This window comes from Bombyx mori, chromosome 26 (genome assembly GCF_030269925.1).
Source record: "Bombyx mori chromosome 26, ASM3026992v2".
In the NCBI taxonomy this organism is placed as follows: Eukaryota; Metazoa; Arthropoda; class Insecta; order Lepidoptera; family Bombycidae; genus Bombyx; species Bombyx mori.
The window spans coordinates 6086374-6111125 of NC_085132.1; the positions used below are offsets into that span (position 1 = coordinate 6086374).

General features: G+C 35.5%; 1 protein-coding gene and 1 long non-coding RNA gene across 2 annotated transcripts in view; both read right to left on the reverse strand.

Moving 5' to 3' along the window:
* LOC101737006 (potassium channel subfamily K member 18) overlaps nt 1–22836 on the reverse strand; it is a 53071-nt gene extending 30235 nt beyond the window's left edge. Inside the window, exon 1 of the mRNA XM_012691624.4 lies at nt 22053–22836. Within this exon, the coding sequence (XP_012547078.1) occupies nt 22053–22512 (460 nt within the window). The 5' untranslated portion in view covers nt 22513–22836. The remainder of the gene's footprint in view (nt 1–22052) is intronic.
* LOC101737138 (uncharacterized) lies at nt 8769–14018 on the reverse strand. Its single transcript, XR_209570.4, has 2 exons — nt 13814–14018; nt 8769–9322 (listed from the first exon to the last, which is right to left on the reverse strand). It is a non-coding gene; the product is annotated as an uncharacterized LOC101737138 (long non-coding RNA).
* Nucleotides 22837–24752: the final 1916 nt, after the last annotated feature.

The window sequence follows — 24752 nt, forward strand, 5'->3', positions numbered from 1 at the left end:
TGAAGCAATTGCATTTTCAGAGGGCTCCGAAGAATCAGTCATTTTGATTACGTGGACGAGACAGCCAAATGGGACGTTGAGGTAATATCTTAAAGTGACATTTAAGTTCTATGAGCTCGTTAATGTCAGATAGTCTACACTAACAAAACAGGATATTTTGTTCACAACTAAATCTACACATGTGATTTGCGCGTATGAACTAATAAATCGCAAACAGTCGTGTTTTTTACTGCCGTGATAGGTAGAGCAACCTACGATGGAATTGATGGTAAGATGGTATGATATTTACTGGTGGTAGGACCTCTTGTGAGTCCGCACGGGTAGGTACCACTGCCGTGCCTATTTCTGCCGTGAAGCAGTAATGCGTTTCGATTTGAAGGGTGGGGTAGCCGTTGTAACTATACTGAGACCTTATATGTCAAGCTGAGTGGAACATAAGTGATGCTAGGGACGCAGCCTTACCACTCCTTACTGTGATGCAGGGATTTAGCTGCTGTGTCACAGTATCGTGTCTCATATCGCGACGGCTAGCAGAGTATATCTAGAAGCTTGTTATTCAGGGCGGGGTCAATGGTAAAAGATCTCGTGGACGAAGCCCCATGCGCTGGACTGATCAAGGGAAAATCCTTACCAAAACCCCACTTAACGAATGCGTGCGTCAAGTCTCAGTACGTGAACTATGGAGAACAGCTGTCGAGGCTTTAGTAAACAACGATTCCACATGACCACGACTGCTCTGCCAAGAATAGCCGACTATGATGATGACAATATATAGGAACAACTCAGCATACAGATATAAAACAGCATACAAAAATTCAATTTGAAAAAACAAACATTGACTTCACTTTCTGTGTTTCTAATATTCCTAATGCATTTTTCTAGTGTAACGGAGCTATTAAAAGACATGACATTTCGACGTAGCGAACTGGTATGCGAATGCAATTTAAACTGGGATGAACCTAAATATCGCACAGATATTTGTGTCTTGAATATTTCAGTACTAAAGTGAACTTTTTTATTGCTTACACGGGTGGACGAACTCATCTCCAACGTGGGGTTAAATGGCTACTGGAGCCCATTAAGTAGGAAATCGGAGGAGAACGTAAATGCTGCCACTCACCTCGAGACGTCAGTTCTAAGTCTCAGTTTTACAGTACGACAGCCAGCCCACTTTTCAAACCGAAACGCATTGCTTCACGGCAAAAATAGGCAGGGTGGTGGTACATATCCGGTGCGGCCTCACAATACGCCTTACCACCAGCAATACTAGATCATAAGCAGTTTGGTATTTTCAGTATCTGACTACTTATCGGAAGGTCCAGATAGACGACCCTGGGCTCTTCGATTTGCTGTTGCAGTAGTAATGCCCTCATCTTATACTCGTAGTATCTGACGTTACATTACAAATACGCTATGTAAAGTGTATGAGTAATTTTAGAAAACTGAAAACATTTTGTTTAGTGATGACAGGTATGCGTGCTCAATCTTGTATTAGCGATATATTCTAAGCACCCGCACTGGATCAAAACCGCGTTCTTGTACTAAAAAGTCGCCCATAGTACTAATTGTTTGAATACCCTTACTGTTCTCTTCTTGTGTGACGGCTACTTATTTATCCATAGCGATTTAGATAAAAAAAGACTTCTTATCAGACACGCTTAATATAAATGCGTTATAGGTATAGAATACCTGCTATCTCGGACATAAGCCTATGATGCATTCACTGGGTGGTAGGACCTCTTGTAATTCCGCGTGGGTGGGTACCACCGCCCTCCCTGTTTCTGCCGTGAAGCAGTAATGCGTTTCGGTTTGAAGGGTGGGGCAGCCGTTGTAACTATACTTGAGACCTTAGAACTTATATCTCAAGGTTGGTGACGTATTTACGTTGTGGATGTCTATGAGTTCCATTAATCACTGGTAACATGGCTGTGAGCTCGTCCACCAATCTAAGCAAATATAAAAAAAAAAATTAAAATTATTTCTATTATAAATGACATCGCTTCCTCGTCTTTCATTTAGTAAACGTCTTATAGTATTAACCTTATATTATTTTTTTTCCGTTTCATCTGTTACAGCAGCATAATGAACATTAATAATAAAATTCATTAAGGAATATTAGTAAAGATTCCCAGTCTTTGGATACAGTTTGTTCTCATAGTAACAAAGCTTTCTTGTTATCAAAACGAACATAATTCAGAATATCAAGACATAAAGTTATGACCGTAATACCGAGGGCGTAGATATCGGTACTGTTGGGAATCACTAAATTTTGTATGTAAGAGTTTACAGTGTAAACAACCAGCAGAGAAACAAGTTCAAATCCATATATCAATATGTGGAGGAGTATGACATTTCCCACACTTGTAGAGAACATAGAGGCCTTCTCTATATTCTCTAATGCAGAAGCAATTTTTTATTTATTTATGTATAAAAAGTTATTGAGGCTGCGCTGGGATCCGCTAGATGTCAGCAGCGCAGGATTGATCTTTGTGGCGAGGCTTGGGGTAGGCCAGCAGTGGATAGAATAGAATAAAATATAATTGACGTATACGTTAAACTGTACGAGTATTATTATAATATTTACGTCTAACGAAAACCTAAGAAAATACATAACATATTATGGATTGTTGAAAAGCGCACAAGTGGGATTACATTTGTCGCCGCCGAGTGGTAGCTTTGGTTGGCAGCGAAAAGCAGTGGCAAGCGATGTTTGACTTGTATGAGTACACCAGCTTTCAGAAACAAGCGGTGAGGCGTGAGAGAGAGCGCTCATCTGTTTTCGCATAAACCTGTCATCAGGCCGGGACCAGATAAGTATCTTATCCGAATTCTCTTTTAGGACTCTTCCGCATTCCGGTTTGAAGACCGATGAGGGAGACAAAAGAAAAATACGTCTAATTTAAACGCATTTAAAAAAAAGCATTGCACCGTCCGACCAGCTGGTATTTTAGGAGTACAAATTAGCGGCATCGTCTATACCCATAGGATTGGGGGTGCCGATGGATTGTCTAAACTATTACCATTAATATAAAAAAATCACAAGACCTATCGCTAGTAAATATTAAAATGTATTGAAAAACAAAAACCTTTTATTATTCGTTTCTTTGCGAACACTTTTAGCAATGAACGCACTCTAAGTTATTTGGCCTATGTGTACGGCCCACGTATTTTAATAGTCTGTCTACATTTACGCCGCCGTCTGCGAAAGATCGTAAACGTTCTTCGACTTGTTAAATTTTCACGGCACATCCAATTACTATTACGTAAGCAGCGATTTTCTATATTACAAAAACTAGATTCATAATATTATTATGATCAACAATATTATGTTACACAATATCGCTTTATTACATAAATACAGCAATTGCTCAAAAACTATGGAGTCGAACATAATGTGTGTTTAACGTTCGAATATGTCGTAACGTTGTGACAATGAATGAATGAATGAATTATTTATTTTATTTCAGACAACAAGTCCATATGTGTACATAGTATTATTGAAACATACTTAAACTTAACAAAACCAATCAAATAAATAATAATTCATAATATTATGATCAACAATATTATTTTACAAAATATTGCTTTATAACATGGAACATAACTACAGCAATTGTTCAAAAACTATGGAATCGAACATGTATGTATTTATGTTTATTACATATAAGATAATATATATACAGATTCATGTAAATTATGGAATATGTCGTAATGTTGTCAAAATAATAATTAAAAAAAAAAAAGGTTCCACGCATTGAAACTTTAAAAAAAACGTGGACGGAAATACTGCTGGAAGTGCATTACACTGTTGCACATTCTAGACTCACAGTCAATCAGTGAAATGTAAGCATTGTTGTTCGCAGGTGAGACTGCTGACAAAACTCATCTGTTTTGATCTAGTCAATGAATAGGTTGTGGATGTAGTTGAAGAGCCTTACCACATTATATCAAAAGCTATGCATAATCAACTCAGTCTCAAGATTCTATGATTTCTTCTTAATGCATGCTTCTCAAAGCTTGCTAGTTAAATACTCTCCAATGAGAAGCGAAGCGAGGAACAATGATTACGCCTGTCACCGGGCAGTGGACCTGCTTGAAAGAAGGCACCAATAAGGACGTCCCCTAGGCACATGGTGAACTAATATGACCGAAGAACTTGGGCTCAGTAACAGTTTGACAACACCGGATAGAAATTCTTGTCGAAAACGCATTCGGAGAGCCTTAGAACTTATATCTCAAGGTGGGTGGCGCATTTACGTTGTAAATGTCTATGGGCTCCAGTAACCACTTATAACACCAGATGGGCTGTGAGCTCGTTCACCCTTTTAAGCAATAAAAAACCCACCTAAAGTGGAATTAAGAAAAGAAGAAAAAGATTTAAATAAAATGAGTACAAATGTAAGTAAGCTAATTTGTTGTAATTTATCAAGCTTCTGATGCTATTAATTCAGTTGGATTCACAAAAACTACTATACTGCCCCAAACCAAAACACCTTACAAGGAGAGATTACAGAGACCGAGTCTATAATTAAAACGCCTCAACACACAACTCCAATGCTTTCTGAACTAGAATAATTGCTAATATTTGTAATAATAATATCAATATCGAACGCTACGTCAGATTTCGCTCAAACACTAAAGCGATATTCCATTACGTTCGGCAAATAACTTGAAGACCGGAATAGTTTTCGCATTTATATTTAGACTCTTGAAGATCGTTACGTCTGTCTGTCACTGCGTGTCGTTACCATTAGCCCTTGGTTATTTTAATTTGGCAACAGAAATAAAAATATTAATAGACAGCTTTAAAAAAATATATATTCGTGATGAGAAAGATACTAACAATAATTAAGTAGTAATCGCGTTTGCTTAGTAGAACCAAAAAAAAACCTATTTACAATTTGTGTTTCGATTGTTTGTCTTATCTTTTTTTATTGCTTAGATGGGTGGACGAATTCACAGTCCCCCTGGTGTTAAGTAGGTACTGGAGCCCATAGACATATACCACGTAAGTGTGCCACCCACCTTGAAATATAAGCTCTAAGGTCTCAAGTATAGTTACAACGGCTGCCCCATCCTTCAAACCGAAACGCATTACTGCTTCACGGCAGAAAGAGGCAGGGTGGTGGTACCTACCCGCGCGGACTCACAAGAGGTCCTACCACCAGTAATTACGCAAATTATAATTGGACGATTGGAATTTGGACAAGCACACAGCCAACCTATATTTAACCTACCTACATAACAGTAACTATCTGTCGGTCGTGAGCATTAGCGAAAGCAGTATATGTCAAAGCACAGGGCCGGATTTCGAGGTCTGGAGGCCTCGGGGCAAATAATTTTCCAAATAAAATGAACAATTTTCAATCGAGTTTTCCAATAAATAATATATTGTGAAACAATGTAGATTCGTTAGTATTTAACAAACCTACCTAAATATAATCGGAGACAATAATTATTTGAAATAAAGTTTCGGAGGAAAGAAAAGATTTCGCCCCGGTTGCCCTCCCCTAAATCAGGCCCTGTCAAAGCACTATACGAGTGCTGTGACGAATTTTGAGAGAGGATTTTCTTTATATTCTTATATCATCCGCCATTACCATTACTAGGGGGAGGGCCGCACTCATCCATAGTGCTTTTTCGGAGATTTTAACAAATCGGCTCTAAAATCAACTCCTCAAGGGTGATTATTGAGGGCTATGACAAGTTCTTCTTCAAGGGAGATATGAAGGTTCCATAGCAGCAGTAAACACCGGATTAGATTTGTTGTACTACCAACCATTCGTGTTTCAATGTGAACGTCGTCATATTTTATTGTGCGGACTCAATTAACCTTTTACCTTAACCAAAATTTAATTATTTTTTTATTTTTAATAATTATTATTATATTATAATACTTTGTGTATTAATTGTATGTATATTTACGGAGATATGTATGTGTGTATGTATGTGTATATGTATGTGTACATACATGTATATGTATTTCACTGGAATGGTACACAGCGCGTAGTTCGTTTCCAAATGATTCTTGTCCACCTGACGGTTGTCTGGAAGAGATCGCTCTTAGCGATAAGACCGCCGGTTGTACTTTTTTGTGTTTAATGTCTCGCACTGTTTATTTGTTTTTGGTGTACAATAAAGAATACTCTCTCTCTCTTAACAGCAGGTGGAAAACATGAGTTGAAATAATAATAAAAAAAAAGCATTTGAACAAAAACGAAGACGTTACCAGAAAATATCGAACATTATTTAGCGGAACTTCAAAGTATGAAGTGCACGCATGTGTCACATTGTATTTTACACCGTATACGCGTATAACATAGGTCATATTTTTGCAAATCATTTGCCTTGGCATAACTATAATACTATGGCACTGCCCTTCCGCGTTTGCCCTTTAAAAGCATGACTATGTTTACTGAGACCCGGAAGACATCGATAAATCAACGCAATAAAAGAGATTCCAATGATTTATTACCCAAAGTTCAATGCCAATGCTCTCTCGCAGGGTTCAAGGCGTTCATCCCTCACTCATCAATCAAAGCCATACAAGACAAACACGTTTTTTGGTTTCATGCTCTTCGGTAGCGGGTTAAGGTCACCCTGAGTCGAGGAAGATCATAATTATCTTTTCCTATGCTCCCTATATTTTGCTAAAGAGAGGTCAGTAAATTTTCAGGAAAGACAGTCAAGTCATTTCGATTCAGAGCTACGAGTATCTGCGGCTATTCGCTTCGCGGACTGGATGGATCTGGACTGCTCAATAATGCAACACTGGATCAAGATAGTTTTAACCTTTTTTTTTGTTTTTTATTAAGTTGTAACTTTTATGACATTAATTTTAATTTTATTCCGAAAATGTTATTTTTAATGAATGTAATATGGATGTAATATCTGAAATAAATAAAATAATAATATACGTATATACATCAAATTGCAAATCAGTATTAAATGAACAGTTAAACTATCTATGTGTTATCAGTTCTTATATACTCCATGAAATCCGAAAATATATATTTTTGTTCAATTAAACTTTAAAAAAATGTCGCACAGTCATAGGTGCTGACGAAACATTCAGCAATTTATATTGGCATTTCATTTCTTTAAAACCATTGTTGGCTAAGTAATGGACGCAAAATTAAAATATAATAAAAAAATTAATGCCGTAGCAATTTTATGGAACTCATTCACGCACGCTACGCAACACCATACCGTATGCGGTGACGCGATCTTTAGAACCCACAAACACAGCCCACTGAGTTTCTCGCCGGATCTTCTCAGTGGGTCGCGTTTCCGATCCGGTGGTAGATTCTGCGAAGCACTGCTCTGGCAGCTCCGTGAGATCACCTACTAGTTAAGGTTACGCTGACATAGCCTCTCAAGGCTATCAAATTAGACAGAAAAAAATAATTTAAAATGAATGAAACTAATTTTATAGTTTAGAGTGAAACATCACACTATTGTAAAATATGGCACGTTGCCAGTCACAATATGACTTCTCACGATGAAGGACCAGCTACTTCTAACTTCATAAACATAATATCTATCGGTAGGGAGTGGTCGGCTGTGCCCCTGGTATTGCAGACATTCATTAGGGTAAACCAATCACCATCATATTAGCCGTGTGTGTGCTCGTTTGTCTACATAGATAAACCTTTTACCTATACCTGTGATCCATACCTATTAAATACCTTACCACCTATTATCTTTTTTACGATATTCAAATATCGGATACATTGGAAATATCGGACCGGATAAATAACAAGCTACGAGAATATACCAATATTCAGTAAATAGCAGTAAATACCGAACAATTCTAATAAAAATATACATTGGCAAGTCATTTCAGAATTGAAAAAAAAACATTGCTAACACATACAAGACCGTTGTAAATTGTAATACTAGGAAATATATCGGTTACAAGTAAACATTCACCGATACAAACGTTTCCGTAAAGTTCTCGAATAAATGAGCTAACAACTGAAATTATGTTCAAAATAATTATTAACAAGAGTTTGATGCCTGAAGAATGTTTGTAGGCTGCAATAACAACCAATAAATTGCGTGCGAGAGCTGTTCTTTAACACCGATTTATTTGCTATGTGAGAATGTTGCATAATGATATTCGAATAAAAGAAATATCATTTTTACGTTTTGCGTTCGGAGGAATTTATCTTTTTTTTTTTGCATTAATTCGTTATGTGACAGAAAAATGCACAGACGCTGTAAACTAATGTCATAAGCACTACATACTGTCACTTTATATTAAAACTAGCTGTACCCGTCCGCTTCGCTGGGCATTTAAAATTAACATTATTATTTCTCACCCCCACAAAGATTCTCATCATTAATGCCCCGGCAACTTGTGTAAGGAGACCAACACTCATATAAATATTAGCCTATCCATTAAGTACATGTATTTTCTACATGGATACCAAGTTTCAAGTCAATCGGATGTATGGTTCAGTATTTATAACGGAACATCCATAAAAACCACTGTAGATTTATAAATTAATATAGATTGAAACATTGGAAATTGAAATACTGGTGGTAGGGCGTCTTGTGAGTCTGCACGGGTAGGTTGAAGCAGTAATACATTTCGGTTCAAAGGATGAAGCAGCCGTTATACTTTAAAAACGGAGACTTTAGAACTCATATGTGTGTAGCGGAATTTACGTTATAGATGTCTATGAGCTTCGGTAAACCCTTAATACCAAGTGGGCCGAGAGCTCGTCCACGCTTCTCAGCAACAATAAAAAAAAGAAAAAACATTATTATTATTTTCAATTTTTTTTTATTTATGTTTATTATGTTGAAATATCAATAAATTACATTATTTATTAGACGACACGGATCGGACTGAGACACTCGATATTTATCTTTTTAATTGACTATTTGACGATAGTTATAGAATAATATGGATTTTACGTATTAAAATGATTGTTTAAAAAAAAACAAAACAAATAAAAAAATAACATAGTTTAGGCTGTGTGCTCCATGTTTATTAGGTCGAATCTTCTTTAAACTGTAGCTTTTCTTCGAAACGCTGGCAAAGCTTGTTTTATGTTACAAAAAAAAAAAGTTCTTTGTATCGAAATTGAAATAAATGATTATAAATTTCAAAACAACAACCTTTAGGAGCAAAACAGGATACACCATACGGTCTGACAAACGAAATAGTATACTCCGAGTAATAGATAAAATATGACCGGTAGAGATCTACACACGCAGTACGCTGTGTAAGCAACTGCATACTGCAGTAATTCTTTTATCGAATACGACTTATTCGCCCTCCGACCTGTGCATATGTCGTGCTCCTTGTATTCTGAAATGAGAATAATTATCAAAAAAATTGTAAGACTCAATTACGCTCCATTGTGACTTGTGACTAATTTTTTTTATTTATTTAGTTGTGTTATAACAAAGTTATCAGATCAATATAAAACATGGGCATATCGAAAAAAAAGTACGTCACAAATTTCACCCCAATTATAGGTACAATTGATAGTGTCACAGTTGGCAACATCTTTAAATAAAATAAAAAAAGAATAATTGAATTAAACTACTGTGGAATATTAAAAAAATATATGAAATCCAGAATAATATATTTTCACTATATTATTATTTCACTATCTTCTTGAAACTGTACTATGACAGATAACTTCCTTGAGGATTCAACAACAATGATGTATATCAAATATCCTGATGATCGAATTTAAAAACGCTTAGAGGACAAATACTCTTATACAAACGATTTTATTATTCATACAAATTATGTGAGCAAATTGCTACATACAAATGCTTCGACATTAACTTTCAGGCATCGATGTTGGTTTGGTAAGTAATCCAATCCGGCGTATTTTTGAATTTTACTTTGGACATGTCCATGACTGACCACTGAACCACTGAGCTCTAGCGCTAAACTCAACTGGAGCTAGTATCTATGTGCTAGATATTTTGTAATTACAACGTAACGTCTACAACGTAAATGCGCCACCCACCTTGAGATATAAGTTCTAAGGACTGAATATAGTCAATTTATCCGGTTTTTTTTTATTTCTATTTCTTAGATGGGTGGACGAGCTCACAGCCCACCTGGTGTTAAGTGGTTACTGGAGCCCATAGATATCTATAACGTAAATGCGCCACCCACCTTGAGATATAAGTTCTAAAGTCTCAAGTATAGTTACAACGGCTGCCCCGCCCTTCAAACCGAAACGCATTACTGCTTCACGGTAGAAATAGGCAGGGCGGTGGTACCAATCCGCGCGGACTCACAAGAGGTCCTATCACCAGTAATTACGCAAATTATAATTTTGCGGATTTGATTTTTATTACACGATGTTATTCCTTCACCGTGGAAGTCAATCGTGAACATTTGTTGAGTACGTATTTCATTAGAAAAATTGGTACCCGCCTGAGAACCGAACACCGGTGCATCGCTCAACACGAATGCACCGGACGTCTTATCCTTTAGGCCACGACGACGACAACAATTCTAATTTGAGATTAAAGTAATTTGAGAGTTATTAGAACGATGCGGCTGCGATTTTCAGAATCAACAATATTCACGAGTTAAAAACAAACATTTCACGTGAAAATGTCTCACTCAAAGGTCCGCACCGTCCTAAGCGTGACGCAGAATTTTTCTGTCGCCGCCGTAACCCGAGAGATGTATAGTGCTTATAAAAATATATACAGGAGTCATTTTCAGTGAAAGCGTTATGAAATTCGAGAGACTTTTAGGTCGCATAGCGTGACTCATAAAATGTTGTTGTCATCAATACGATGGTCCTCTCTGAATATCTAAATTTAGAGCATTATTCAGTTTGTTTATCTCCAGTCTGGATATTTTACAAAATGTATAACATATTTAAAAAATATAACTCAAGCTAACTAGCCTCTGTGATCAAGAAAAGTAAAGTAATAATGTCTCGCAGCAAGCAAACGTAATATACCTAATTAAACACTGTATTTCGTAATAAATCTTGGCTTTGATATATTATTGTGTTGATAAAATTATTTTTGCCTTAGTACAGTTCAATAAAACTAATAGAAATACTATGTTATATTAGAAACCCACCGATGCTTCAGTAAAATTTAATCTTACACGGCTGTATATTATAGTGACGAGACTATAATATAACTCAATGTATGAAATACATCGGTTTCATGGGACTAATTGCGCGCGTTTATAAACTACGGATATATAGACAAACTCACATTTCATTTTGTATTAATTATAGTGAACCTTAAAACCTAAAGCCAAAGAGTCAATTGAATTGCAAAACGTTTGTCCCATAAGTGACATCGCCTACGATTGCTTCGCGTCTAAAACATGAAGTGGTACCAATCCCGGTCAGACTCACGTTAAGCCCTAATAGCAATAAAGTGGCGTTCGTAGCATCATCGAGTCATCGTGGCCTAAAGATTAAGACATCTGGTGCAATCGTATCAAGCGATGCATCGGCGTTCGAATCCCGGAGGCGGGTACCAATTTGTCTAATGAAATACGTCCTTGACAATTGTTCACGATCGACTTCCACAGTGACGGATTAACACCGTGTAATAAAAAATGAAACCCGCAAAAATATAACTTGCGTAATTACTGGTTGAAAGGACGTTTTGTGAGTCCGCACGGGTAGGTACCACCACCCTCAGTAGTACCATCTAAGCAATAAAAAAAACGATAGAATACTATTCAGAAAAATATGTTGTACAATCTACAAGAATATATCGTCCTTTCGCATTAAAAATGTACAATTTCAAAAAATATTCGAAATTAAGTTAATATGCGGAATCATTTAGTATCATCACCAGTATTTTTCTCATAAATACTGTCAAAAGCGTAGTTTTTTTTTTTTTAGTTCATCTATATTTTGAATAGTATTAACAAAATTAATATATAATTTTATCTTACTTTAAAAGACAGATAATGTAACTGGTAAAAGATAAAAAATAAATGTTGCAAAGATGATTAATATTAAAAAAAATACAATATGTTAAACCTTTAAAACACTCTCCTGCAAAATTAGTAAGTTTTGAGATTATACAGCTTTAATGCGAGAAGACGATATGTAGTAGTGCTATTCACACCAGATCCGAGCAATCTATTAGTTCAGCCTCTAGAAAAATCCACAGACCGAACATCAACAGTGAAGGACAAAAATCTAAATAGTATTTTTTGTTTTGTTCTGAGAGAAGACCTTTAAATTTTTATTTCTGCGTAAAACAATTAACTCAGACCAGGTCGGGGATAAATAATGTTGGAATGCAATCAAAATTTAGATTCGAGAGCTCTCCCTCTCTCGTGCATTTAAAGTGCTGTGTCCGATTCCATTTTCATAAAAGCTTTAACAGCACAACTTTATTTGCCGTTATTCTTTTTTATATTAAAAACTTCATCAACATTTATTATAAACTTCGAGATCGCGAGTGAGCTTTGATTATTATTTATCACTACATAGTATAAAACAAAGTCGCTTTCTCTGTCCCTATATCCCTATGTATGTTTAAATCTTTAAAACTACGCAACGGATTTTGATGCGGTTTTTTTTATAGATATAGTGATTGAAGAGCAAGGTTTATATGTATAATAATATCCATTAAATAGTGGAGAAATCAATAATAAATTACAGTTTCCGAAGCGAAGAGAGGGCGGGTCGCTAGTATATTATATAGTTATATCAGTGGAACCGAGGTCAGTATAGATTCACAAAACGTCATTCTTGAACGCGTATCAAGTATGTATTTCATTAGAAAAATTGGTAACAGCTTGCGGGATTCGAACACCGGCACAGTCAAATCGCTCCATACGAATGTACCGGTCGTCTTATCCTTTAGGCCACGGTGACTTACTGACTGGAAAAATTTCATAAACGAAAAAAAGTAAAGTCAGTCCCCTTTGAAAATCAGTTCAGATTATTTTTTAAAAAAAAAATTGTAAGGTTATTTTAAATAAAAATATTAGATTAAAACTAATAAAACTTATTCTAACATTATGGACGGCGCGATAAGCAGGGCCTAGGGTGACATCAAGCCTTAATCCGTCATTGAGTACAACCTACCATTATGAATTAGCTACAGAACCCCATAAACATGTTAATTTCGTAGTCAATTCTTAAAGTTAATTGTATTTTTATGTCACATTATTTAGGTAAAGTAACAAACAATGAAGTCTTAAGCCCTATATTTTATAATCAGCCCTCGACTTATCGCACACTCTAAATTACAACATAAATTTTAATATATTAAAATCTGTACAATTTTAGGATTGCCATGTGGCAACCCTCTCGGTGGGGGCGATGACCGGTGAGAAGAGAAAAACGCGCGGGAAAACGCACGGTACTCTGTAGTCAGGACAAACCGATAACATTATGAAGTGAGTACGAAAAATACAGTATCGAATTGAGTAAGCTATGGCTAGCTATATAAGCATTTGATTTTTTCATTTTCTGGTTGGTGGAAGTATATTCTACGAATATAAAAATATCAATGCCGTGACTTATTTAAGTCTCAACTGTGCGGTATAATTAAAACTTTAAAGTAAATCTGATTCAAGAAAATTCTCGCGTTAATCTCATTACAATTTCCTTATTCCTTTTTCCGTTCCTAATTGCTGGGAGAACGTACTAACACTAGCCCTAGTTAGAGCAGTCCTTCACTGAACCTACCACCGTATCGGAATTTCGACCCAGTTCGATAAGAATGCTAACGGACTATGCCATTTCTTAATAATAATGCATATTATTATTAAATCCGTAATACGTAATTAAATAATCATCAATTATTGAGAAATATATAAAAGAAAACTTACTCGGCATGTTTCGAGTTTTGGCAGTTTATTTTGATTCAATTTTTATTTTATTTTATGTGATGCTATTTATCATGATTCCATTGTAGAATATATATTTTGCATTTGGCTTGGATGGTTTGTACGCGTGAGGCTACAACGGAACGTCAATTATTATTTTCTCCTTCAACATATCGATCATTTTAGTTTCTTTTTTTTTCTGTCAAAAAGAGAATAGCATAGATTATATTGAGAAAAAAGTTTATTACCCGAGTTTGTGTTTTTAGCAACAGTATACGTCTACACGAATATTTTGTGAAATAACAATGTTAATTATAATGAAGGTGCGGTACTTAATGAGCCTTTTACCAGCTTAGGATCCTTATCGCGTGACTTTCGCGTTGGACGTGGTAGGCGGCTTAGGGTTGAAACGGTTAAAATTTAAAGCCTTTTAAAGGGGCACCACCACCCTTTCTATTTCAGCCGTGAAGCAGTAATGCGTTTCGGTTTGAAGGATGGGACAGCCGCTGTAACTATACTTGAGACCATAGAACTTATATCTCAAGGTGGGCGGCGGCATTTACGTTGTAGATGTCTATGGCCTCCGTTAACCACTTCACACTGGGCCCTGAACTCGTTCACCCATCTAATCTATCTATCTATCTATCTATATATATATATATAAAAAAGAATTGCTGTTCGTTAGTCTCGCTAAAACTCGAGAACGGCTGGACCGATTTGGCTAATTTTGGTCTTGAATTATTTGTGGAAGTCCAGAGAAGGTTTAAAAGGTAAATAAATATGAAAATGCTCGGAATTAAATAAAAATAACAATATTGTTTTTCCTTTGATGTGTCCCCCGTTGGTCTTTTATTTATCGATTGAGGCACTACAAAGCCTGCCGGGTCAGCTAGTCAATAAATAAAAAATCACTAAAAAGCAAACGAATTAAGAACAAGAAAGATAAACCGCTAAACCGCTAAATCAACACTAATTAACTTGTACAAAAATTATAATCTAAAAATCTATAATCTAAACAGTGGACAGTACAAAAAGTGTGTCAGACAAACGTGACAAATAAAAATAAATAAGCGACGTGAATTCCATAGCGGCGCGTAGCGTAGGTTCGCACTTACGAAAATAACGCGTAACTGTACCAGCCCTGAGTTTTAGGAATGTGTAGAAAACGCCTTATGCTTTTACATAATACGCTTTCAAACGTTATCTAGTTGCTTTTAAATAATTTCCAAAGTTACAACAAACTATCAGTATCTTAATCATCTGTATCAGTATCTTATCATACTATCATACTATCAGTATCTTAATCATCTTTACTGGTGGTAGGACCTCTTGTGAGTCCGCGCGGGTAGGTACCACCGCCCTGCCTATTTCTGCCGTGAAGCAGTAATGCGTTTCGGTTTGAAGGGTGGGGTAGCCGTTGTAACTATACTGAGATCTTAGAACTTATATCTCAAGGTGGGTGGCGCATTTACGTTGTAGATGTCCATGGGCTCCAGTAACCACTTAACATCAGGTGGGCTGTGAGATCGTCCACCAATATAAGCAATAAAAAAAAAACTGTGCTTGTTTTTTTTTTTTAATTTATATAATAATATATTCATGTTGTAAATATATCAAAATACAGATGCTACTGGTGACATCTCCTGATACTTAGTTATAATAACTAATCTGTTTCATTACATTCGATTTATTAAAGCTCGGTCATTCGCTTCCCGTCACAGTTTGAATCACGTTGTTTTATTTTAATTCAGTATTCAGAAGTTTTTTAAATTGTCGTTGATTATTATCTTATACCTTTAAACGAGAAATTCTTGTATGTATATATAATCTGAATCTCGGAAACGGCTCCAACGATTTTCATAAAATTTTGTATACAGGGGATTTCGGGGGCGATAAATCGATCTAGCTACGATTTATTTTCAGAAAATGTTGTTTTATTCATGTTTTCAATAATCAACTCTTCCTGACTTCTATTGGCGAATAATAATACTATTTTTCTTAATTGAGGGCAACTAACCACTTTAAAGACACAACAAGATGGTGTTATCAAAAAAAAAACCTCATCATCTAGTCATAGGTCATCATCTAGTATATTATTATCGTTGAAAATTAAAGTATGATTAAATCGTAAAAGTATTTCACGAAAACCGGACAATAGTTTTGAGATTGAAGTTTAAATTTCTAAGTCTAAGTACAATTGAATTGAGTCTTTTTTTTTTATTCCGATAAACCATTTAAATATTTAGGGACACAAGGAAGCCTACGTTTTAAATATTCATTCATTGTCAAATACTCCAACACTATCGAAACAATATTATATTATATAGTGATGTGGATTTTTTCTTTCCAAATACCGTTATATTACTCTCAATTGCGCTTACCGACAGTTAAATCGTATCTGTTATTACAAAATTTTGCTTTTAATAGTAAAATCCAAGAAACAATTTACCTAAAACCAGTAGTAGCACATGTTAGACTAAATTTAAAAGTCTATTTATTTTATTTTAACCTCCAGTGGTCGTCAACCAGTTTATGTGTTTTAAATGGACTGTAAAATATGTTTTAACTAAACAGTGCCGTGTTAAATAGTAATAAGAACTGTTATCGTTTGTATCGCAACTGTTCTATTTAAATAAAAAAATATAAAACTCTTATAAATTGTTTAGTTTATTGTAATTATAAATAGAGAACGCGCTCTTGACCCATCGGCATACTGCGTACTTCAACCTAGAGAATATAATTTCTTATTACTATTGTTATTCGATAATAAGAAGCTATAACGTGGATACCTTAAGACGTAAGATCGAAATCTGGTACAACGTCATTCTTAAACTATAAAATGAATAGCATTTGCATCGATTTGAGATAGGCAAAACGATACCCACTCATGTAATAGTCGTAGGCCTTATTATTAAGACGGAACTTATATTAAAACTAACGCTTACATAAGCCTAACGTACTATACGTTAGGCTTATGCAAGCGTTTTTATACGTGTAGATACACAATAATTTAGAATTTATTCTATATTAGAATTATATAATATTAGAATTCACTATTTACTAGTGACTCGGCCAGACTTGGCACGGTTGAAACTACATGTTCTGAAAGTACATAACAGTAAAAACTTTACATCTCTGAAGCTCAATTGAATAAGAATTCAATTGATTTAACTCTGGAATTCGTTTGACATAAAAAACAACAACTGTCAAAATTTGAAGTTTCTATTTGCCCCAACGGCTTAGACTTTAGACTCTTTGATTACACTCGGCTATTACATTCAGACTCCAACGAACTTTTTTCCTATTTGTAGAAATATGAAGCAAAAACAACACGTAATAATATTAAACGCATTTTTTTAATATTATATCAGTCAATAATCAAATGCCTTAGTTTAAAAACTTTAGTCATCTCTGTATTAATCATAAATTCGTTTAAATATTGAACGACAAATATCCTACATCCGAAGGTAAACAGTAATGGTAATAAAAAGTGACAGCTTTACGACATCCCTAACGAATAAAAAATATTAAAACAACAACCAAATGTTTTGATACACTGCATAAATAGGTTATTACATTTGAACCTAGTTTTTTACGTTTGGGTACATAGTTATTAATCTGAGTTTATATTTGTAGGGTAAGGTTTTTATTTGATATTCAAAGCTGCCGTATTAAATAAATAACTAAAAATAACAAAACACTTGAGCTACAATAAATTTTCTGTGAATATCCGTGGGAACTTTGGCTTTTTTTTTTCTTCTTTTTAAATCACATACCAATGAAAGTCCCGTCTGAATTTCAAGTTACAGCAAAAATTTTAAATATTTCTGGAACAACTTAAAATACTATTTTACGACTTATCTATCTACCTATAAAGGCTAGGCCATTTCGAAAATTAACCCGTACGGCTAGATATTTCGGAAATATTTGGAATTTCTCCCTGAAAATCTAAAATCATTAGGGGTAATTTGCATTTCACATTAAGCACTAGAATTTTCACACATGCTACTGCCGCCGGTACCTATAACCAGAACAAAAAAAATCGCAAACGTTCATACTATTGATAATTTAGAGCTTTTAGTTTAGTTACTCTACAAGTTCTTTTTCTTACTTCTTCTTCTTACTTCTTCTCTTTCTTACTGGTGGTAGGATCTCTTGTGAGTCCGCGTGGGTAGGTACCACCGCCCTGCCTATTTCTGCCGTGAAGCAGTAATGCGTTTCGGTTTGAAGGGTGGAGCAGCCGTTGTAACTATACTGAGATCTTAGAACTTATATCTCAAGGTGGGTGGCGCATTTACGTTGTAGATGTCCATGGGCTCCAGTAGCCACTTAACACCAGGTGGGCTGTGAGCTCGTCCACCCATCTAAGCAAAATAAAAAAAAAGTAGAACAACAAGTAGAATTTATAAATAATGGACATTTAACTATGTATCATAACGTTTACTTACCTATGATCGTCTCGGACAAAGCTAAAGCTTGGTTGAAAAACTTTCATTCAAAATTCGAATAAATGAAAAAAAAATAACGTTAGATCAGATTGAATTTTTTTCTTAAATTCTTATTGTAAATATCTATTAGTTTTTACAACACCCACCCACGACGTTATAAGATGTATCACCATTAAATCTATTTTCACCAGATTATGTCGAGTGTTTATTTTTAAAACATTATAAATATGAATTTTAAGAAATAGATGACTCATTCAAGGCTAAATACTCAAGAAATTGCTTTTCATAACATGTAATATTTCTATGATGTTTTTTTAAGCGTCAACCGTACAAATATCGCTGTGATTTTTTCCATGTTTATTTTTTATTTTTCACGAATATTTTATTGCTACTTCTCCCTTTTTTTATTATTGAAGGATTACTGGTGGCCCGGAGGCCTTTCCAATTTCACCAGGACAGGTGGGCAAGCAAAGGCCCAGCTAGGAGGGGTGGGATTTGGTAACAGGTGCCCGAGCGCCTCCGAAGGAGACCTAAAACTCAAGAGCAGCTGCTTCACGAATGAATCTACTATCGGACCGGAACTGAGAAGATCTGGCGAGAAACTTAGCGGGTTACATATTTCTTCTAACGAAATCAAATATCTTTCAACAAAATCCTAAAAATCCCAAAATCCTTTGGGACTACAATAATGTCCACGGCAGCGCGGTCTCCGTCAATGTTCCTTCGGAGTTGTCCGATTGCGCTGAACTAATTTTAAGTGAAATAGATGTTTTTTCTAATTGTCTCACAACTTACAGGAAAAATCTGTCGCGAATCATTTCCCAATTAAATATAAATTAATCTTAAGTAATCAATCAAATGTAATCAAATCTTAGTTATATAATTTTTAATTTATTTTTGTTGTTAATGCACTGTCGAATGTACCTATAATTAAGGTGACATCTGCCATGAACTTTTGTCAATTGTTCAATGTTTTATATCGCTGATCACTTTGTTGGTGCAACTTAATAAATAAATAAAACATTTATAAAAAAGTAACGAAAACGAAATAAATTATTCAACATAAGAAATAATCTTAGCCAACAATTTAACAAAGAATATAAAACTTACTTCAAAACTTTAATGCTTTCGTCGAGACAGTCAGCTGTGGTGGGCATTAAAGGGATTTAAAAACCTCAGATTTTCCAATCAATATGTTCACTTAGGTATACTTATAAGTGAACTAGTACAATACCATACGGTGGTTGTGTATAATGAGATTTCAAAAATCTTTATCAACGTTGACCGTAATTAGGGTTATTATAATTAAGTTTATAGACTATATTTTTTGAAAAGTAAATATTTCAAATCATTTTTATTTATTTTAAAGCCCTTGTAGGCATACGAGCATTCAGCCCACCCAGAGTCGCCCATGGAATTCAACAATGCAAGGGGCAGAGCCAAGCCGATGTCTAACGTTGAGTACTCTCCATAAGCCTCGTTTGAAGAAGGAGATGTTATAGCGCTCGAGAAACACTGTGGAGGAGCAGCTAATTCCAAAGCCGGATGGTACGTGGCAAAAAAGATCTCTGGAAAAGCACTGTGGATGAACGCAATGGCTCCAAGTAGTATGAATGAACTCTACTGCAGTGGCGGGCGGTGCGATGGTAAAAACGAGATGATGAGATCATCTCAAACAACTCCTTAGATCTTCCGTGGAAATTGTTCTTGCTCAATTTCTTACAGATGAATTAATAAATAAGACATACTTTGTATATTCTTCTAACTATCTATCAATATCAATGACATGTTATGAAGGTGGAGAAAAAGAAAGATATATCCCAGTTTTATTTTATATTTTAAAGGCGACCATATTTAATTTTAACAGGTCCATCCGCTCAAAAGCCTAATACGTAACACAAAATACTACTACAGTATACTTTTCATTATCTTTTGGGGAAAATGGAATTCTATTGTTAGGGAAAACGATTCACGCTGCTTTAACACAATTATAAATCAAAACAATTACAAAATAGGAGGAAATAACTACAAAATAACTATTATATAACATTCATTTTATGTAAAATGTATTAGATCAAAAGAATTGTTAAGACACGAGATATCATTCAGATTCAGAACTAGTAATTAAAAATATAAAAAATATATATCGTCAAAGCATCCTAGAGATTTTTATGAAGTCTTCGTGGCCTAAAGGATAAGACGTCCGGTGCATTCGTATTGAGCGATGTACCGGTGTTCGAATCTCAGGGGGGTACCAATTTTTTTATAATAATGAAATACGTACCCAACAAATATACTTGAGACCTTAGAACTTATTTCTCAAGGTGGGTGGCGCATTTACGTAGTAGATGTCTATGTGCTTCAGTAACCATTTAACACCAGGTGGGCTGTGAGCTCGTCCAACCATATAAACAATAAATAAATAAAAAATTTGGAATCTATTAGCCATACGTAGTATATACTATCGCTAACCTAGTTTTAATTGAAAGAAAATACGTGTTATGCTCCTAGAATAAATACAATTTTCGCTATTTAAGAAGAAGAAAAAAACGAATATCAAAATTTATAATTTAGGATAACAGTTACAACGTGCGTGATATCAATTGAGAACTAGACCTCATGTCGGTGGAATGCTGCATGCTGGTCGGTGGAATTCACGAATGCCTGATGTCTCTGAACCTTTTTTGTTTATGAATGAGGGATTACTGGTGGCCTGGAGGACTCTCCAATATCATCAAGAGGAGGGATGGGATTTGCAATAATTTTCCTAGCGCCTCCAAAAGAGACCTAACAACACAAAGGCAGATGCTTCACGAATAAGTCTACTACCGGATCGGAATCGCGACCCGCTAAGAAGATCCGGCTAGAAAGTCAGCGGGCTGATGCATTGGGTAGAGTGTCTCTGGACCCTGATAAATACTAGGCTGAAACGTGAAGCATCTCCCCTATGGAGTCCTACGTAATATTATATATGTACTATCTATACTAATATATAAATCTACAGTGGTTTTTACGGATGTTCCGTTATAACTACTGAACCATGCATCCGATTCACTTGAAACTTGGTATCCATGTAGAGAATACATGTACTTAATGGATAGGCTAATACTTATATGAGTCTTGGACTCCCTACACCAGTTGCGGGGGCGTTAATGATGAGAATGTTTATGGGGGTGACGAATAATAAATTAATTTAAAATGTCCAGCAAAGCGGTCGGGTACAGCTAGTAATATTATAATGCTGCTACGTAACATTAAGTACTTCACTACTTGCATATTGAAACACATTGACGTGACTGGATGATATGATGACTGACAACACTTTCTGAAAGAAAAAGTGAAGATTTCACCGAACTTCAAGAATTTCTGTTCAATCGAATTAAAAAATAATTGGAAGCCATTTATTCCTTTTTAAGCAATTTCTTTGATGCATTTTCTGTGTTTGTTTATATTCTTTTTATATTTATAATTCTGTGGAAAAATTCGAACAAATAAGCCTAATTTAACGAAGACAACTAAAACATAGTTTTTTTTTCAGCAATCCAAAATCGATAAAACGTACTTTATAGAAGATGGAAGCTACTACAATAAAACAGCACAAAATTAAACTACTTATAATTATTTGTGGCGTAGGAAACAATATGATATCGACAAAAATCACGAGATTAAGCCATAAAAGTAATTTAGATGTGTCTACGACTCGCAAACTCTGAAGAAAATACTAAAATAAAACTAAAACATTTGAACAAAAAATTGAGAAATGTAAATTAAAAAAACTCATTTCAACTACTTACTTTCCAATGTAACAAATATCGCGGCACCCATAACACTGTACAACGCCAAACACATCGATAGGAACAGATGGGTGAACCATCTCCTCGAGAGCAACTTCAGTTTATTGTACACCCAGAAGGCTGTCTTTTCACCGGCGCTCAAACCACTTTTAGCCGTGTTCATCGTAAAGTCTTTAAAACCTTCGAACTGTTTGAACATGAACTCCGAAGCCTTATTGTGATACATGTGCATGAAAGGATTGAAGTGTCCGTGCGGATCCGAAATGTGGGACCCTGGCGTTCCGGGGGGCTTCACATGAAACTTTGGGTCCCAGTACACGGATCCCGTTCCCTGGCTTCGCGCCGTCATCGGTGTTATTGGTATTATCGAATCGGGCATCTGAAGGGTGATCTTTGGCCTGACCGGCCTCTGGGGAGGCGGTGGCGGCGGATACTTGGGCGGCACGTCTAAACTGTCCATGTTCGCTGTTTAACACGCTTTTATCACAACGATTTGTTTATTCACGAAACAGATGGCCGCTGCGTACGACACTATTTGAAGTAAGCGCCGGCGCTGAAATACTACTCGATACTAGTTAGGTACGTTGACGATAATATTTGCGGGAAGAAGCGCGCGGCTACCGTTGGTCGCAACGGTTTTATAAATAAAGACGTAAGAGAACATCCCGTTGTGTCATCGGTTCGTCTGTGCGTTACCAGTAACTTCGGCTTGCCGCTCTGCCAATTCGTTTTCCGTGAAGATGCTCGAAGCGCGATGATGCTCCCAACTCCGCGAAGGAAGTACATAAATCACGGCGAACGAACCGTGAAACTCGAGTCTGACGTTAACGCCGAAAAACGTGTTTTCTCTAGGGCCCAGTTCAGTGTGTCAGAATAATATTTGAAATATTCTAAGTCGCTAACTCAGTCGTTATGTCTGTCAGTCATGCACGCTATAAACCGTATAAATGGACATTAAGTAAACAGCAATAATAATAGTGCGATAACTAATATTTACGAAGCACTGAAAAGCTTAGATTTAGAACATTTTATTTTCACATTCATCGTAAGCGGGAGTAATTTATCAGCAAAGTTAACTGTGCCTAATTATTAGCTGATATTTTTTAAGCCATCGTGGTCTAAAGGTTAAGACGCCCAGTGCATTCGTATCGTGCGCTGTGACTCTCCCGGTATTCGAATCCTGCCAGCGGATACCAGTGCTTGTAATGAGATACGAACTTACGAAATATTCACATGTAATAGGCGTATTGCATATGTAGACTAGCCTACAGTTCACTTGATCGTAGCTAGTAGGCAGACTCCCATAGTTCGTGCACGCCAACAGAGTCAGAAGTCGAGTTTATCTCACCGTTAAGTGACATTTAAAAACCACGTTGAAAGAAAAGATTCATAATTCCAGAGTTTGATAGAAAATCGGGAAATTCATTTTATTTCTGTCCAGAAATAATACAACACTTCCAAGCTCAGTTTGTTTAATAGCGTTTTAGGAGCACATAGATATGTTTGCCATCATATTATTATCAGTTGCTATCATGACCTATGGTTTATTATTTCTATCCATAAGTATATTTGTAGTTTGTTATTGTTCTATGAAAAATACGTAAAGAGAGAGACAATATCCTTTATTGCACACGAAAACAAAATTTATATAGAAAATCAGTCAATAGTTGATTTGTACAATAAACAGTCTATACGCTAAAGCGATTTCTTCCAGAAAACCGTTTTCACACATGACAATTCTGAATAAGGTCACAAGGAACTAACGATATTTAAGAAGAAGGTCAGCTGATATCGGTAATTCTTCTAATATTCTTGTTCGATGATAAAGAACCAAAGGTATTCAGTAATTTATGGCAACAACATTTTAATGTTTAATAGTGACTCTTTTGAATTTATAATCATTCGATATTCGTCTTTGTCTCCGAAGTTCCACACGCTGGCCAATAATGCATTTTGAATGAGACTTACTTTCAGTAAAATTACAAAAAAACCGTGTGTGCTATGACAGCTGGTTCATTGTGCCCCTGGCATGCATCTGATGTCCACGAAAGATGGCGACAATTCATTATCGGGTGGGCTAAATACTTATGTAGACTAGTGCACCCGTAGTAGTCGAAATTCGACAATAATTAATTGAAATTATAAGTTTGAACATTATTAGGGTTCTATTATCAAAGACTATTTATTTTACTTCTATAATCACAGATTTCGCCAAGACTACCTATAGACAAATATTAATAAAGACAAACAATAATTAATCGATTCTCAATTTGACCACTGACTTTAAGCAATAAGGAAAGTTTGACAATAAACAAATAGTATAAATGCGTGTGTGTGTCAAATACGTGGTAGTGTGTGTAATGTTTTTTTTTTTGTTGATTTAATGTATTTTTTATGCATAATTTAAATAAAAATATTGACATTCTACACTCCTTCTCTATATTCTCTATATGTGTGGGAAATTTCATACGCCTCCGTCTGCACAATTTTCGTAAAAAGGGGTACAAAGTTTTTGTTAAAACTAAATAAATACGAAAACATAGGTAGGTAAACGTGTAAGCGACTATGACAGTTTCTCTGAACGTGTAAAGTTGTTCACAAAATAAAAAATTACTTTTATGACGCTTTAAAACGTAAATGATGAGTCATAGCAGATGATGATTCTCGTTTTCGGAAGGAGCACGGGACCGAATCAGTTCG